This window comes from Ictidomys tridecemlineatus, chromosome 9 (genome assembly GCF_052094955.1).
Source record: "Ictidomys tridecemlineatus isolate mIctTri1 chromosome 9, mIctTri1.hap1, whole genome shotgun sequence".
NCBI lineage: Eukaryota > Metazoa > Chordata > Mammalia > Rodentia > Sciuridae > Ictidomys > Ictidomys tridecemlineatus.
The window spans coordinates 89,483,271-89,498,750 of record NC_135485.1 but is presented as its reverse complement, the minus strand read 5'-3'; the positions used below and the strand labels follow the sequence as shown (position 1 = coordinate 89,498,750).

Here is a 15,480-nt window from a genome sequence, read left to right as displayed (position 1 = left end):
AAATATCTATCAATGAATTAATGAATAAAGAAAATATAATATAAATACACACAATAGAATATTATTCATTTTCTAGAAAGAAGGAAGTCCTGTCATTTTCAACAGCATGGATTTTGTTAAGTGAAGTAAACAATGTACAGAAAGAGAACTGTTGCATCACATTTATATGAAGCATCAAAAATCGTTGAGTACATGGAAATAGAGAGTAGAAATGTGGTTACCAGGAGATAAGGGGCCTGGAGGTGAAGAAAATATTTATCACAGGATACAAATTTCAGACAGAAAGGACAAATTCAAGAGTTCTGTTGTATAACATGGTAAATACACTGTGATTCCATTAAAAATCACTAATAGAGTCATTTTAAGTCTCCTTACCAAAAAAAAAAATTGTTTGTGAAATACATGTTAATTAGCTAAATTTAACATGCATGAGCTATACACATATACATGTATCTAAACATCATGTTGTATCTAATAACATACGTAATTTTTAAATGTGAAATAAAGAATAAAAATAAATTTAAAAATCATTTCTGGAGCTGGATATATAGCTCAGTTGGTAGAATGTTTGCCTTGCATACACAAAACTCTGGATTCAATCTCCAGCACCACAAAAAAAGAAAAAGAAAAAAGAAATTATTTCTGAGAGTAACCAGGAACAAACAAAAAAGATGAAAAGTATTTTTCTCAAGGTGACAGTTAAATTAACCTATGTTTTATACATTAAAGATTATTTTATGTAGCATTTAAACACATAGGTACATCTGTGCTTGTGTGTATATACACAGTAATGCATATCTATACATCCATACAAACTTTTCATTCTCTCCCTGCATGCGAAATCCTCAAGCCTTTGTTAAGTTTTGTTATTTTTAAATTTTCTGTGGAGTTATGCAATTTAGTTTATTAGTGCTGGTGAATAGCTGTTTGTTTTTCTATTGAGAATAAGTGTCATAGCTAAATTTGAGTTGTCAACTTTGCTTAGAATTATAAAAAGCTTTTTAATTCACATTATTCCTTGGACGAAACTAGAAAACCCTGTCTTTAAGGGTTTCAGGTTAGGAATCAAACACTTAAGGAACTTTTGGAAGCCCGTGACAAAGAGGTCACGGGCTTCCAAAATGACTGCAAAACGGAAATAAAACTAGTTCTTATGGTTTGGATCTGAGATGTCCCCCAAAAGCTCACAAATGAGACAATACAAAAAGGTTCAGAGGTGAAATGATTGGGTTCTAAGAGTCTTAACCCAATCAGTGGTTTAATCCTGATAGGGATTAACTGAGAGGTAATTCAAATGGTAGGGTGTGGCTGAAGGAGATGGGAATTGAGGTATGACTCTGGTGTATATACTCCTATCTGGCAAGTAGAAATCTCTTTCTCTCTGTTTCCTGATCATGAATAGCTGCTTCCCTCTGCAGCTGAACCCAGTGGAATGGAGTCTGCTGACTCTAGATTGAGACCTCTGAAACTGTAAGCACTCAAATAAACCTTTCCTCCTCTACAATTGTTTTGATTGGGTCCCCAAGTCTCAGCAGTGAAAAAGCTGACTAAAACATTAATATTTATATCAAATAAATTTATATTATTAGAAAAAGTAAGAAAAGAAAAAAAAGAACAAGAAAAATCCAGATTTCAACTGTGGTCATTTAACCCTTTGTAGCAGTCCCTAAATGAAGCCTTTGGGTCAAAGTGAAGCAGCCCTTCATTCAGTGGCACTTTTAAAACATTTCACTGGTCCGTATGTTCTTTGAAGAATTTTTAAGTGTGAATTTGTTTTATTGGCTTTAACCATGTTGTCTAATAGTGGTCGTAAAGTTTTAGGAGGGAAAGAAAAAGCATTTATTTTGAAATAGTATCCAGATTTAATCTTTGGAAGATAATAATAACAAAAAATCAAAAGAGATAAAATCTTAACAATTTTTGGTTCTTTTACAATTCTAATTTGTGTTCCCTTATTTTTGTTTATGTTTGCTAAATTCTTTACAGAATCAGTTTAGCTGGGCATAGCACAAGATAGACCAGGTGAGAAAGCATATAAGAATGCTGAAATGGGATTTTAAAAAAGAGAGATTTTTTGTTTTAAGCAGTGTCTCATTATGTTGTCCAAGGAAGTTCTTAAAGTCATAAACTCAAGCCATCTTCCTACCTTAGTTTCTCAAGTAACTAAGACTATGGACATTACACCATGATGCCCAGTTCCATAGTTAGCTTTTTCTTTATCTAATAGCAACTATAGGATGGATCTGTTATGCAGTCAATTGATCATAACCTAGATGAGCTGCCAGTAACACTACTGGATTGCACAAAATAATGGGATAAATTAATAGAGAGAATAATGGGAGTTTCCTGAGGCCAAGACCTTCTAAAACTATCTTCTTTTTATCTATGTTTTCAAGTGCCTGGATGTTTTATACTAGCAAATGCTAGGCTTTCTTGAGGTTAGAGAAAAGTCTTGGATTGTTGTCACTTTTTGTACTTCAACCATCATGATCAAACCCTATGCCTACATAGGGTGATCAGTTCAGAAACAGAATTCTACAACTATATCAGTCTCATTGCTATAAACTGCCACACATGGCAAAATAATGGAGTCTGTTCTGAGTGGTTTTAGCTGGAATAGGCAAAGCATAACCAGAGGCAAGAAGAGTGAAATCAGTTACATTTTGCGATATTTATTTGGGTTTCATCATGAAGCTTCTAGTCTGGAGCTTGCATATATTTCATGTGTGTGCATCCCCCCCCCCCTCTGTCTCTCTCTCTCTCTCTCTCTCTCTCTAGGGTGTGTGTGTGTGTGTAATGCTTAAGGCTTAGTTCATTTTTTTTAAGTGCCTGTTTTACTTAAAAAATACCTTAAAATTTCAGTGATTAGGAGTCTACAATATTCAAAATTATATTTTATCAATAGCACAAAGTTAGTGAATAAATTATGATGTGATTTATAAATGTTCTTACCTTTACATCTTTGACATTCATCCTTGTTCCCTCCTTCCCAACAAAGATGTCATCAATGTCCACAAGGATGTACCTATCCAAGGACAATGTCAGTCTCTTCCCTGACAAGAAGGAGATGGCATCTATGAAGATGAGCTTGTGTAACCAAAAGTTCAAGTTGTTGCCAAAAAGAACTCGCTGAATCCCATCATGAAGACCTAGGTCCTGAATTACAGTCGCATAGAGTACTTTGCTGGACAAGGGTGATGGGGATTTTTCTGTCTGTAATTCAGTTAAAAGGACAGGCTGGTAGGTTGAATGATTATATTGGAAAACAGTCCAGTCTTCCCCAGGAAGAGGACCTTTCTCAACCTTGGGGGCTTTGGTAATATGCAGCAAAGGAGATTGAGGATTGACAAAACAGTCCTTCAGAGCTAGATTATTGAAGAGGTTTAGTGGAAAGCCTTTCAATTGTGTACTTGGCAAGATGTTCTCATTGGCTTTATGAAAACCAATTATACTAACACTGTATTCCACACAGTATTTTTCTAAAAGCTCTCGATTCCATGAGTCCATGCTAACATACTTCAGGATATTTTCATAAATAACTAATGTGTACTTCCCTTTGCCACTGTCTGTAAGGGGAGGTATATCTCCCTTGCCAGGGGCAATGACCATGTGGTACTGAAATCGGCTGGACTCCAAGATAGCTATGATATCTTGACCGAGTTGAGAGTACTGGCTCTCCACAAAGAGGAGGATGGTAGGGTCAGTTTTGGATGTATCGATAGGTTTCACTGTTTTCAACTCCATTGATCGATAAGGTAGAATTTTGATGTCAGCACATTCTGCTTCTGCAGTGGTTTCAATAAGGGCCATTTCCTGCTTGTAGCCAGAGTAGAGGAAATAGGCAGAAATGACAATGCTCACCAAGCAGAAGGTAGCTAAGAGAACAATCAGTGTTCGAAAACTTCTCCGAAGCTTCACAATGAGATTCATTTTTTAAAATAATGCTTTGGAAACTTTTTCCAACTTTTTTCCTTAAATTGCCATAGTAAATAAGGTATGAGATGGTGCAAATACCACTTCCCAAAAGTTCATGTAACCATTGCAAATCATGTAAAATATTTGAAGGGATCAAAAATGAGTTAAAGCTGGAAGGCAGTGAAGCAGGAGAGCAAAAGTTGAAGGGATTTTGAATATGTCCAATACCAAGAATTGCTGCAGAATCCTCTAAGCATTATCTGAAAAAGAGGATAAAAATAATAACCAAGAAAAATAGGAATATAAGTATTTATGTTTACATATATGCTTGTATTTAATAAATATATATTCAAAGATAATATTAGTCTGCTAATATGCTAAAATATTAGTAGCATGATGTTTATAGTCTAGAATTTATTACTTAGAATAGAGTAGATTTTTCCATGTTCTCCAGAGTGCAGAACCAAAATATTCAGAAGTATATAAGAACACATATTAAGATCACTTTTCAACTGGTTCTCTCAAAATAGAAAATGATTAGAAAGTAAGCATTAGTTTAAAATGTTAATTACCATAAAAATTGCTTCCTCAGGACCAGTAAACATTATAGATATATAATGTTTATATCCTATAGATATATAGGATTAGACAAGTAAGTACTTGGGGCTTGGAGCAGAACAGCTTTTAAAGAATCTGCTTAAGTCTCGTTAGTGCCAAGCTAAGGGAATAATTTGTGTCTTACATTTTTAGCAGATACATTTTTTCCCTTTAATAATATATTCTCTATCTAGCCTCACAGAGACCCATGTGGTATAATGTCCAAATATAGATAGGATTGACCCTATCCATTCCTAAAGGCAAAGTGAAAGAGGCAATACAGGAGAAAGAACAAAAAAGGAAACATTAGCATCTTTAGATCTCTTTAATGAAACCAAGGATAAGAAGCCAAGACCAGAAGAAAAAGCTTGATTTTTCTCAAAGCACATTCTTAATTAGCCTTAATCCAATGATCAAATTTAGAACTGAATTTTCCATTGTTAATTTTCATTCAAAAATCAAACATATGTGTGCCCCTTAGTTCAAAGGAAAAATAATGTAGAAAGCAAAAACAAAAAACTTTCCCAAACTGCTTCATCACATGTAGATATAACAGCCCATTACTATTAGATTCTTTTCTTTGTATGTATGAAAGTGAATTTAATGAATTTCTTTCTAAACAAATTTTCTTTAAGGCCTCAAAACTGTGGTAGAGTGCTTAATTTTTTTTTTCATTTTCAAATTTGCCAAACTAATATCCCTAGAAAAATATCCCAAATAGTTCATGCTATTAGTTTTTGACATATACATTGCAGAGGTATGTCTATGATATACCATGTCACAGAGTATCAAATTTACACGTTTTGCTGTGAGTCATGTATTCCATGGTAAAGAGCAAAGTTTTTGGTTTCCATATTTTATTTTTTAATTTATTGAGCTGAGTGATTCATGACTGTTAAAAATTTATGACTATTAAATAAAATGATAAAATATTGCTTTTTCAAAAGTTGTGTTCTAAAATGAAGTTTTCTTTGTTAGTAATTTAATTTTTTAAAAAAATCAACAGTAAGTTGAAATGATTGTGTTTTTTACCTTAGATTTTCTATTTTTTTTTTTAGTTTATATGGATGCAATATCTTTATTTTGTTTATTTACTTTTATGTGGTGCTGAGGGTCAAACCTCATTGCCTTACATGAGAGAGGCAAGCTCTCTACTACTGAGCTACGATCCCAGCCCTTTACCTTAGATTTTTGAGACAATATTTTAAAATATTCTCAGAAGTTCACTATATGAAATTTCAAAATTTCTACCATACATTTTAAGTATTTTAATTTGCAGATTCCAGATATATAAACAAATGTGAATTTTTCCCTATGAAATGCAGTGTGCCAATGAGAAATATTTTAAAGGGAAAATTATTTCTGCATGTTGGGGACTTATGGACACTGTTTCAAATACAGTTTTTTAAGATAATTATTTTTTCTCCCAAAGCTTTTTAAATGTTTCAGTCTTTTCCTTTTAAGTAAATCAATTGAATTCTACTAGAACAAAATGAAACATGGCAAAAAAAGACTTTGGTAAGTTTTAAGATATTTAAACCAATTATTTTATATCATTTTGTGTACTTTTGAAATGTTCACAAATAAATTTAAAATATACAATTAAATTAAATATAAAAATATACATATATAAATATTGGAAAAAATTTGGAATTTTTCAAGAGTGGTTATCCAATGTTATATTACATCAATTTCTAGACTTCCAGTAGTGTATGTATATGACTTAAAAGTCCACCTAAGTAAACCCAGAAATGGCCCCACCCAAGTCACATTCCAAATGGTCCCACAAAAGCAAATATCCACTTAATCCACAAATGTTGGTAATTTGTTTAGTATTTTTAGAATAAATTTAATCAATAGATTTATAAAAAAAGTAAATGTATAAGTTAATATTTCATTAAAGCATTACCTATTCTGATATAAAAATGTGATCTTTTGAATCATATGATCTTTTGAATACAAAAAGTACAAGATGTCAGTTTTGCATATTAGAACAGCTCTTCCTAATATGCAATAGTGAAAAAGAAGGGGAAAAAAGCATATGGGACTAGAATCTGCCAACCCAAAGAATAAATAAAATTTAAATGTGACATTTATTTAACATTAATATGTTAGAATTAGAAGAATGACAGATACATATTATCACAACAGTAGATAAGTGTGTTCTCAGCATGTGTGTGTTCTAACTTAAGGACTTATCCTCACCATTCAAATTTTTTATTTCTCCTTCCTTAAAAAAATGGCTATTAGAGGTACAGAAGACTGGATCATAAAAGGTGACATACCAATAGTGTTTACTTATATTCCATATCTGAGATAATAAAAACAGAAATTCAGATGAAATCTAGGGGCTAAAATTGTTTATTTTTTTAAAAAGTGGTTTAATGAAATCACCAAAGTTCAGCTGAAACTTTTTTTAACAATAATAATATTTACTATCATTTACATACTTGCTAATAATTATGCTACATTCTTTGCTCTCATAATTCTGTTTAATCATTAGTCCATGTTTTAAATGAGGAAATTGAGATTTAGAAGGTTTACAAAAGATGCTAGAGTAAACTACTAAATATTTGTGATCCTGGGCTGGGGTTCTATGTTCTTCCAGTTGAGAAAAATCAACAAGTTAGATGAAGCCAACCATTTGCCAGTAAGCGTAATTAACTAATTTAACCACAACATCAGTAAGTTTTATTTCAAGTTTATAAATTCAAACATTCAAAGAAAGAAATGTCTACCAAAAATGCAGAAAAATTGTAGAAGTGGATCAATATAAAAAAAATGTTACTTATGAGTGGGGATGACCTAAACATTTGCTGTAATTTGACCAGTTTTGACTTTTTCTGGTACCTAAGGGAAGAATATTTGATCAATTACTTTGTTTCTACATATTTCATGAGTGTTTGTTTGCTCTCATAAATCTTGTAAAGAATTGATGCTTGTCTCATACTAATGAAACAGTTCTTTTTTAAATAAAAATCTATAATGTAAACATTTAACCCTTTGTTCTCAAATATCAGCAGTCCTTTAGTGTGAGTTTCCAAATTTATAATTCTCTTACAGGAACTGTTATATTTTTCAAATCACAAGTCTCTGGTACATAAACGAAATGAAATAAACAGAATAGACATATTGACATATTTCAAGTACTATCTGTATTCTGCTATAAATCTTTAGCTTGTTAGTTGTGTGATTTTACATGTGTGTATATGAATATCTGGATCCTAATATAAGTTTATTTTTTATGCTGGGTCAAGTACGTTTGAGAAACAGTAATCAAGAGGGAACTGATGATTCAAAGTATTTAACATTGTTTTAAGAATATTATAAATATCTGATAGGTTTTAGCTAAAAATCTATGTGGTCTCTTAATTCTGAGTAGTTTCTGAAAATACTCTGAATTTATTCAATAGAAATTAGGCCTAAGTTGATATCAACTGGTTTAACTCCTTGAAAGTTTCTTTCAGTTTCTAGGCCACACTATATTTTGATATTACTTTCAAGCAACAACAACAAATTTTACGCTTACATAAATCACAACTTTTTTTTTCCAAAATGAAGGTACAAAGTCATGAGTAACTGTTACATTTAATCAGAATCAAATTAGCATGCTACTTTATGATATTCTGAAAAATGATCTTTTCTACTCCTGTAAATAACCAGTTGATTATCACCTAAGTTTTATACACTTCATATTTTCTTGATTTTAGTGACATAATATAAATTTCTTTTAGTCCCCGAAGTGTATATTTTTACCAGTACAAGCTCCTAAAAGTGTCATTTCAAACATAATGATAACATTACCACCTCTATATTATATTGTAACATAATATTATACTAGGTACATAGCTCTGAGCTATCAGCTATGTTCACACTTCAAAAGATTATGAAGGCAACTCAGTAAATAGAAGAGTAAATGTCAGGCGATTTCTTTTATCTCCATTTTCTGCAGTTACATAAAGTGCCTATTTACCATTTTCTTAGGTCTTGTTTTCTAAAGCAGGGAACAACATGATTTTTAAAAGAAAGGGTGCATTTTTATTAAAATCAAACTGCAAATATCGATGTATTCATCTTGTTTATTACAAAAACATAAGGACCTTGAGAATAGACACAACTGCATAGATGTTGGTTCTGCTTTGCCGTATGAAATTTATTCATTTATTTGTTTAGAACTAGGGATTAAACTCAGGAGTCCTGAACCACTGATCCATATTACTATCCCTTTTATGTTTTTTTTTATTTTGAGACAGGGTTTCACCAAGCTTAGAGACTTGCCGAGGCTGGCTTTGAATTTGTGATCCTCCTGCCTTCCGAGCTGCTGGGATTACAGGAGTGCAACACCATGTCTGGCAGCCATACAAAATTTAGATATGAGGGCAGAAATACTATCTGCAGCCAAGTTTAGAGGTCTAGCAATCACTGCTTGAAACTTGTCTTTTGTTTTTAAAATTAAGATTTTGTCATTAACTTCAACCCTTAACATTACTGAAATGATAATCATATCTCCAGAATGTATGGGACAGAAGTAAATAGATTTAAAAATTTTGGGATGCCTGTATCTGTCCTAAGGATTCTTGAATCTAGACAATTCCCTTAGGACCTAGAGATGACTCTGATAGATCTCGGCCATTTGTCTCATTTTGTATAGATGTGGAATAATATTTTCAGTGTGACATTCAGAATCAAAAAAGAACCAGATAGGCTATCTAAAATTCAGTTTGGTCTTGGATTTTCTCCTGCTTTTTCTTTTATGTGGGAAATAAATCCATTCATCTAACATCCATTGAACAAATAAATGTATGAACATTTATTGAGATCCTACTATTTGCCAGGTAAATCTGAAAATTCAACTCTATCTCCTATGGTCATCAAAAAACCTAAGTTCTTTTGTTTTAATCTATTTCTTTTCTTTATTTACTATTTCTCTTTAATTCCTGAAAGTCTTTTTTTTTTCCTTTGCCAGTGGATGGGTTTTAAATTACTGACTTAAAGCTTGTGCTAATGGATTTAATGTGAAGAGTGTAGGCATTAATCAGTCAATCTATGCAGCAATGTTTCCATTTTCTATCTCATTTTTTCATTTTCCTTTCTCTCCATGTGAACAGTTTATATGGAAGCTACAAAAGATGACTGAAGAATACAATATTATGGTACACCTTCTTGTTTAGATATAATCTTATTAGCAGTTTTCTCTTGAAAGCAGGCTCTTTTGAATAATTTGTCCTACTTAACAATGTGATTTTAAAAATAGTTTTAAAATCTCATACTACTACTTTTTTTTTTCTTAACAAAATGTGGGTGTATTTCATACAATGAAATCAGTGGGAAAGTTTTAAAACCCAGAAATTTAACAATAAAGTAAATAATGCTTAATGCATGTTTTTATTCTGGTACTTACTCTATATGCATTTTTGTTGTGGTTGTTTGTTTATTTTGGTACTAAGGGGGCTTAACCACTGAGCCACGTCTCCATTCTTTTTTAAAAAATTTATTTAGAGACAGAGTCTAACTTGCTTAAGGCCTTGCCAAATTGGTGAGGCTGGCTTTGAATTTGTGATCCTCCTTCCTTGGCCTCCCGAGTCGCTGGGATTTTAGGTGTGTTCCACAGTGCACAGCTGTAATTTGATTTTGTATAATTCTGATCACAAAGCAAATATAACTTTTCATCTCATCTTTTTACTTGAAATTATGACATAACTAGTTATAGTAAAAGGGCCATAATTAAGAACTCATTATATCCATCATTTTCTTTTTTCTATTACAATCTCTCCTGACTTGTTATATTTTGATGATTTTTTTCCAATATTCTAAGCCTGGTAACTCCACTATCCAACAGTCTGCTTTATAAAGGAAAAAGAAAATGAGAGTTAAATGACTCCAAATCATCTAAAGAGAGAAGCTGACCCCCTCCCACTACTGTATCCCAAACCCAAGGAATTTTCTCTGCACTTCACTTGTTTCCTGATGCCATGGAAAACGTGTATCTCTTCCCAATACCAATCTTTTCCTTTTACCCCAATCTTTTCTCCTGAACTTCAACTTTTATCTTACGGGGAAGTTTATTCAAAACTTAGAAAGAATGATTTGTTACTAATTGAACATAAAGAACACCTACATATATTTTATTTGGTAATAACAATATTTTACTATCTGCCTGTCTTTTGTGTCAACCGCTCACTCATTACTCCTAGTTTACTGGCCTGGTTTTATTTCAGGTTTAACTCACTCCTCAAACTTCTCACCACACTCATCCCTACCTCCAGTACAAGCAACTGCTTGAACTTTAACCATTCTCTTCAAGTTTAAGAGTCAAGTTTGCAGTTCTGGAATGACCAATGTGTCTCCTTTTTCTACACCTTACAAGCTTAGTCATTTTTAGGAATTTAACTTGGGTAAAACCACCTCAAGAAACTCACCCCAACCAAGCAGAAGAAGCTGGTTTACTTAGTGAGAAGATCTCAATTTTACTGTCATGCAGTCTTTATCATGGTACAATTAACTAATTACCCCTGGATTTCAACTAAGGCAGTAACTGTGATTTATTCAGAAGTGAATCATCAGCACTTCTTAAATTGCCCAGTGTGTTATGCAAAAACAATCATGCAAAATCAATAACACTTCTTCATATCTTGCATACAATCATCTTCTTTCTCTATCCCAAGGTGAAACTCAAATGTTGTCTTCTACAGAAACTTAGAAGGTGGAGAATGGGCACATAAGTCTGACTTTCAGTTTTTCATCATAGAAATGAAGAAACTTAGAAATGTTTATATGTTTATTTTCAATATGTATTGGTAAGGGGAGATATGTTTGGGTGCTCATCAAAAACAATTGTCTTCTCTGTCTTATAATTTTGTGTATCATTTAAATTTCTAAAAGAATTGTGTACTGTTTTTATAGCAAAGCAAAAAAGAAAACTTTTTAAATGGGTGTGTGAAAACCGTTTGATTCAAATTTTAAAACCCTATAATTTTCATTCTATGATAGTTTTTTCCTCTGAATATCTGAAAAAAGATATTGTCCTTATCTCTTTTTTTGTAACACACTTATATTACACTTAACATTTGTAACACACTTATATTTTTATTTTAATTGATTTATATGTCTTTGCAAGAAGATCATGGGTACATTTTCAACAGCCTAGTCTAGGCATTAAATTTCTCCTTTCACAATAAGCTTTCCTACTTTCTGTTTAATTTAGCATAAGTAAATTAAAAATTCAGCAAATGCATACTTATCTTGACTTAGTTCTTTAATTTGATATGCCATGTTATAATATTTGTAATAGTTCTATTGGAGCAATTATCTCTGAATTCAAGTATAAGTTTTTGAAAATTGGAAAATCAATTGCACCAAATTATCTCTAAGTTTACTTGTAAGTAGGCCACTACAATGCACCATTGGGTTCTGATGATGATACATGAGTCAGATTTTATGTATCTATGTACAGATGAATATGAAAATCATTCTTTGAAAACACCAAATACTTGGTTGCTCAGGTACAAAATTTAAGTTCTGTGTACCACTAAGACAGGTCCTGGCATCACTAAACAATTTATGCTCAAAACGCCGCAAACACATGCCTATCCGTTTGATTTGCAGATGATTTTGTGTATGACAGGAAAAGGAAGAGTCAATAACGTGTGGACTCTTATTAACTAAACTTCATTGGTCCCCACAGAATGTAGAGGTCTGTAGAAAATTGGATTATATTAATATCACCATGTTTTCTCCTAGAATATAATATCTGTTTATTTTTGTTTTATGTTTTATTTGGATAAGCATAGTAAATAAGGTCTATCTTCTTAACTGATTTTAAATGTTCTTGTTATCACAAAATTTATTTTTAAGCCTCAGATTATCCTTTGAATACAATGATAAACATGTTGTCCTTTATACATCAATCATTAACTTTCAACTTATGTTATTTTCTGGGAAACTTATTCTAAGAGACTTTTCATTCTATTGTTTGCTTTGTATTTTAAAGAAGGTAATATACTTTTTATTAGACACAGAATCTGGCTACCCAACACTCATAAAAATCATCTCTGATAGTTAAGTGATTCATACTCCATAGTTTTTTTTTAAATTTTAATAATTTTAAAAAAATATATTTAAAGCTAATTTTTAAGAATAAAATGCAAAATAAAATAATTATAAGCCTAAGAAGCAATATGTTGCAATTTATCTTACAAATGTTGTAAAATACAAATATGATGAAAAATTATGTAACTAAGACTGAGAAAAGGCAAAATATTTAAAAATCTATTTAATTTATTATTACTTTATTTTAATTTGTTATTAATTTATTTTCAATCCTGTCAACATTTTTTTACAACACAGGCCATAAAAACAGTTTAATCAATTATGTTTGTCATTTCTTTTTCTAAGACTAGCAAATTGGTAGATCTCCTCCTCCTCCTTCTCTTCCTTTTTCTTCTTGTAAGGGAAAAATAAGATATTTGCTTTTCAAAATGCATATTTATTGCTAAACAATCTTTGGGTGTCCTAACTTTTCCAACACTAGAGGGAGATATGTTCTTGCTTTAATTGCAAAAATAGACACAACACCTGTTCTCCACAGAGCTTACTAAACACAAGAAAGTACTTACTAGATGAGTCCAGAAAGGGTAGGTAACTACACTTTCAGGACAATTATCATGCTGTTGACAATCAGGGAAAGATCAGTGAATCCTAATGTTAAATTACTAGTAATACACTGATTCCACACCAAATGTATTTTAGTCAATTTTCTTTCTTAAATTTCTAGTGAATAGTCAATTTAATATTGCTTGGTGGTTTCCTGGTTCTACACTTTTATTTCTGTTTTTTAATACACATTTTCTTTTTTGTTGTTGCTGTTATGCACAAGCAAGGAATCAATATAACATAGGCTCTGTTTAACATTACACTAATTTTTGTAAAATTTTAAACTCTAAATATTCTTCTTAAGGGGAACAAAGTATAATACCTCTAACTTAAATATGTATAAAATCAACTTTGTCACATCGTGGTTCCAAATTACAATTTATCTTGCATAGTTTTATTTGGTTTCTTAAATAAATAAAATAAAATGCATTGGTTTTGTGAAATAGATTTACAGATCAGGTTTATATTTCTCTGTTATGCAAATATGCCTGTACAATAATTTTATTTATTAAAAAATACATGATATCTAAATATACTTAATCAACAGTATAGAATAACTTAGGAATAGAGAATTAACATGAAAAGAATAGTAAAAGTTGCTTAGAAAAGAAATGTGTATACTGTGATTTAGGTTGTCCTCTAATTTACTCTATTTCTCAGTTATAAAGTAAAAATATAAAGTATAAGAAGAATATTTGACATAAAATTTTCATTATAATTTCCATTTAGGATGGCATTATGATTTATTTGCAAAGGAGGCTTTCTGTATACTAAATTCTACTGCTCTAGTTATATCTTACGGTTGTAACATTATGTGCTTCCATTATAATTTATCATTTACCTGAGAATTTGCAAAAATGTCTGTTCATATGCAGCTGCTTTGCAGATGATTTGAAAGATAATGGATCATTAGGAGGTTGTGCATGCAATGAAATATACTCAGATTAATCATCTTGAGTAAAATGCATAAACATATAAAGGACTATTTCTATTCGTATTTTGAGTTCTTCTTCAAAGTTGCCTTCCCCAAATTAGTCATTAAAATCTTATTTAAATAGTTTTAGGAGCTAAAAAATCTTGTTCAATATCTACCACAGACTTTGTCATAGATAAATACTGAATAACATGAAAATATAAGATGCAAAGTATAATTGGGATGCAAATGACAAAATAATAAAAGAAAATGCAATCCAAGAAAACAGTCCTTAATTAGATTTGGTTCCATTATTACACTCAAGTTATGGATAAGGTTACATGTGTACACGCATGAACATATAGACATACACATATATCATAAAAATCCAGTTTGAGAAGTGGTTACTGCACACTCAGCATTGCCAGTATTGGGATCTGGGCAGTTCTTCCAGTTCTGCTGCTACTGATACCCCTAGAGTGGAGGGTGTAGGTGAGGACATCTGATCTACAGAGAACTTTGTCTGAACTCACCTCCTGACTGGACCCAGTCAGGAAGTCGCTAGTGGTCTATCAAATTACAGTTTTAGTTGTCATGTCCATAACACAGCTTTGGGGCATAGAAGATTATTATTTAATGTCAGTATTTGAAATGGTAACTCATCAAATTATGAATTTCTCAAACATAGGAGTGCTCAAGTTTCTGGGCATAAGTAAAGAAAAAGTATAATGGCTATGTGAGTTAATGCAGATAAACCTGAGCATGCAAAATAATAAGAAAGCCTTGAGAGATTACAAATAAAATCAAAGTCTAATTGAAATAAATAAGGAAAATGTTTAAAAGTACGAAGGGACAAAGAGAATAAAATTTTTCTGTGAACCCTACATTTTCTGCAAAGAAGGTTATATTAATTCATTTCAGCTACTAGTGACTCACGTATAAATATTGTAGTTTCTAGTGAAATCAATATGGAATACACAGACACACACACACACACCACTGCAAAATTAGTAGTAGAGAAAAATGAAATGAAAGGGAAAACACTCAACTTAAACAAAGACTATAGGAGAGAAAAATAAACCTAGGGCAAATAGGACTAATAGAAAACAGAAAGTAAATAGATCTGTTTATGGTATTAAGTATATGAAAACTCAATGAACTAAATTACCTTTTAAAAACAAAAATTGGCAGATTGACTTTAAAAAGACAAGAATATGCCTATTTTAAAAGGCATAAATGAATGTGTGGAAGTAAACATATGGGAAAAGATGCCAGAAATATTGTAATGAAAAGCAAAGTTGATAAATGTATATAGTGAAAAAAATAGATTTGTAAGCATAAAGAATTACTGGAGATACAGAGGTCTTTTGTGACAATAGTTCATCAGTAAGACATTGAAATTT

General features: G+C 31.5%; 1 protein-coding gene across 2 annotated transcripts in view; it reads right to left on the bottom strand.

The window, feature by feature from the left end:
* The window catches only part of Ndst4 (N-deacetylase and N-sulfotransferase 4), a 262,135-nt gene that overhangs the window by 229,092 nt on the left and 17,563 nt on the right, over positions 1 to 15,480 (bottom strand). Inside the window, exon 2 of one of the 2 annotated variants that reach the window (XM_021729707.3) lies at positions 2,953 to 4,175. In XM_021729707.3, the coding sequence (XP_021585382.1) occupies positions 2,953 to 3,930 (978 nt within the window). In that variant the 5' untranslated portion in view covers positions 3,931 to 4,175. Of the gene's footprint in view, positions 1 to 2,952; positions 4,176 to 15,480 lie in introns of those variants that run through there. The other variant, XM_040292929.2, reaches the window with a different exon arrangement.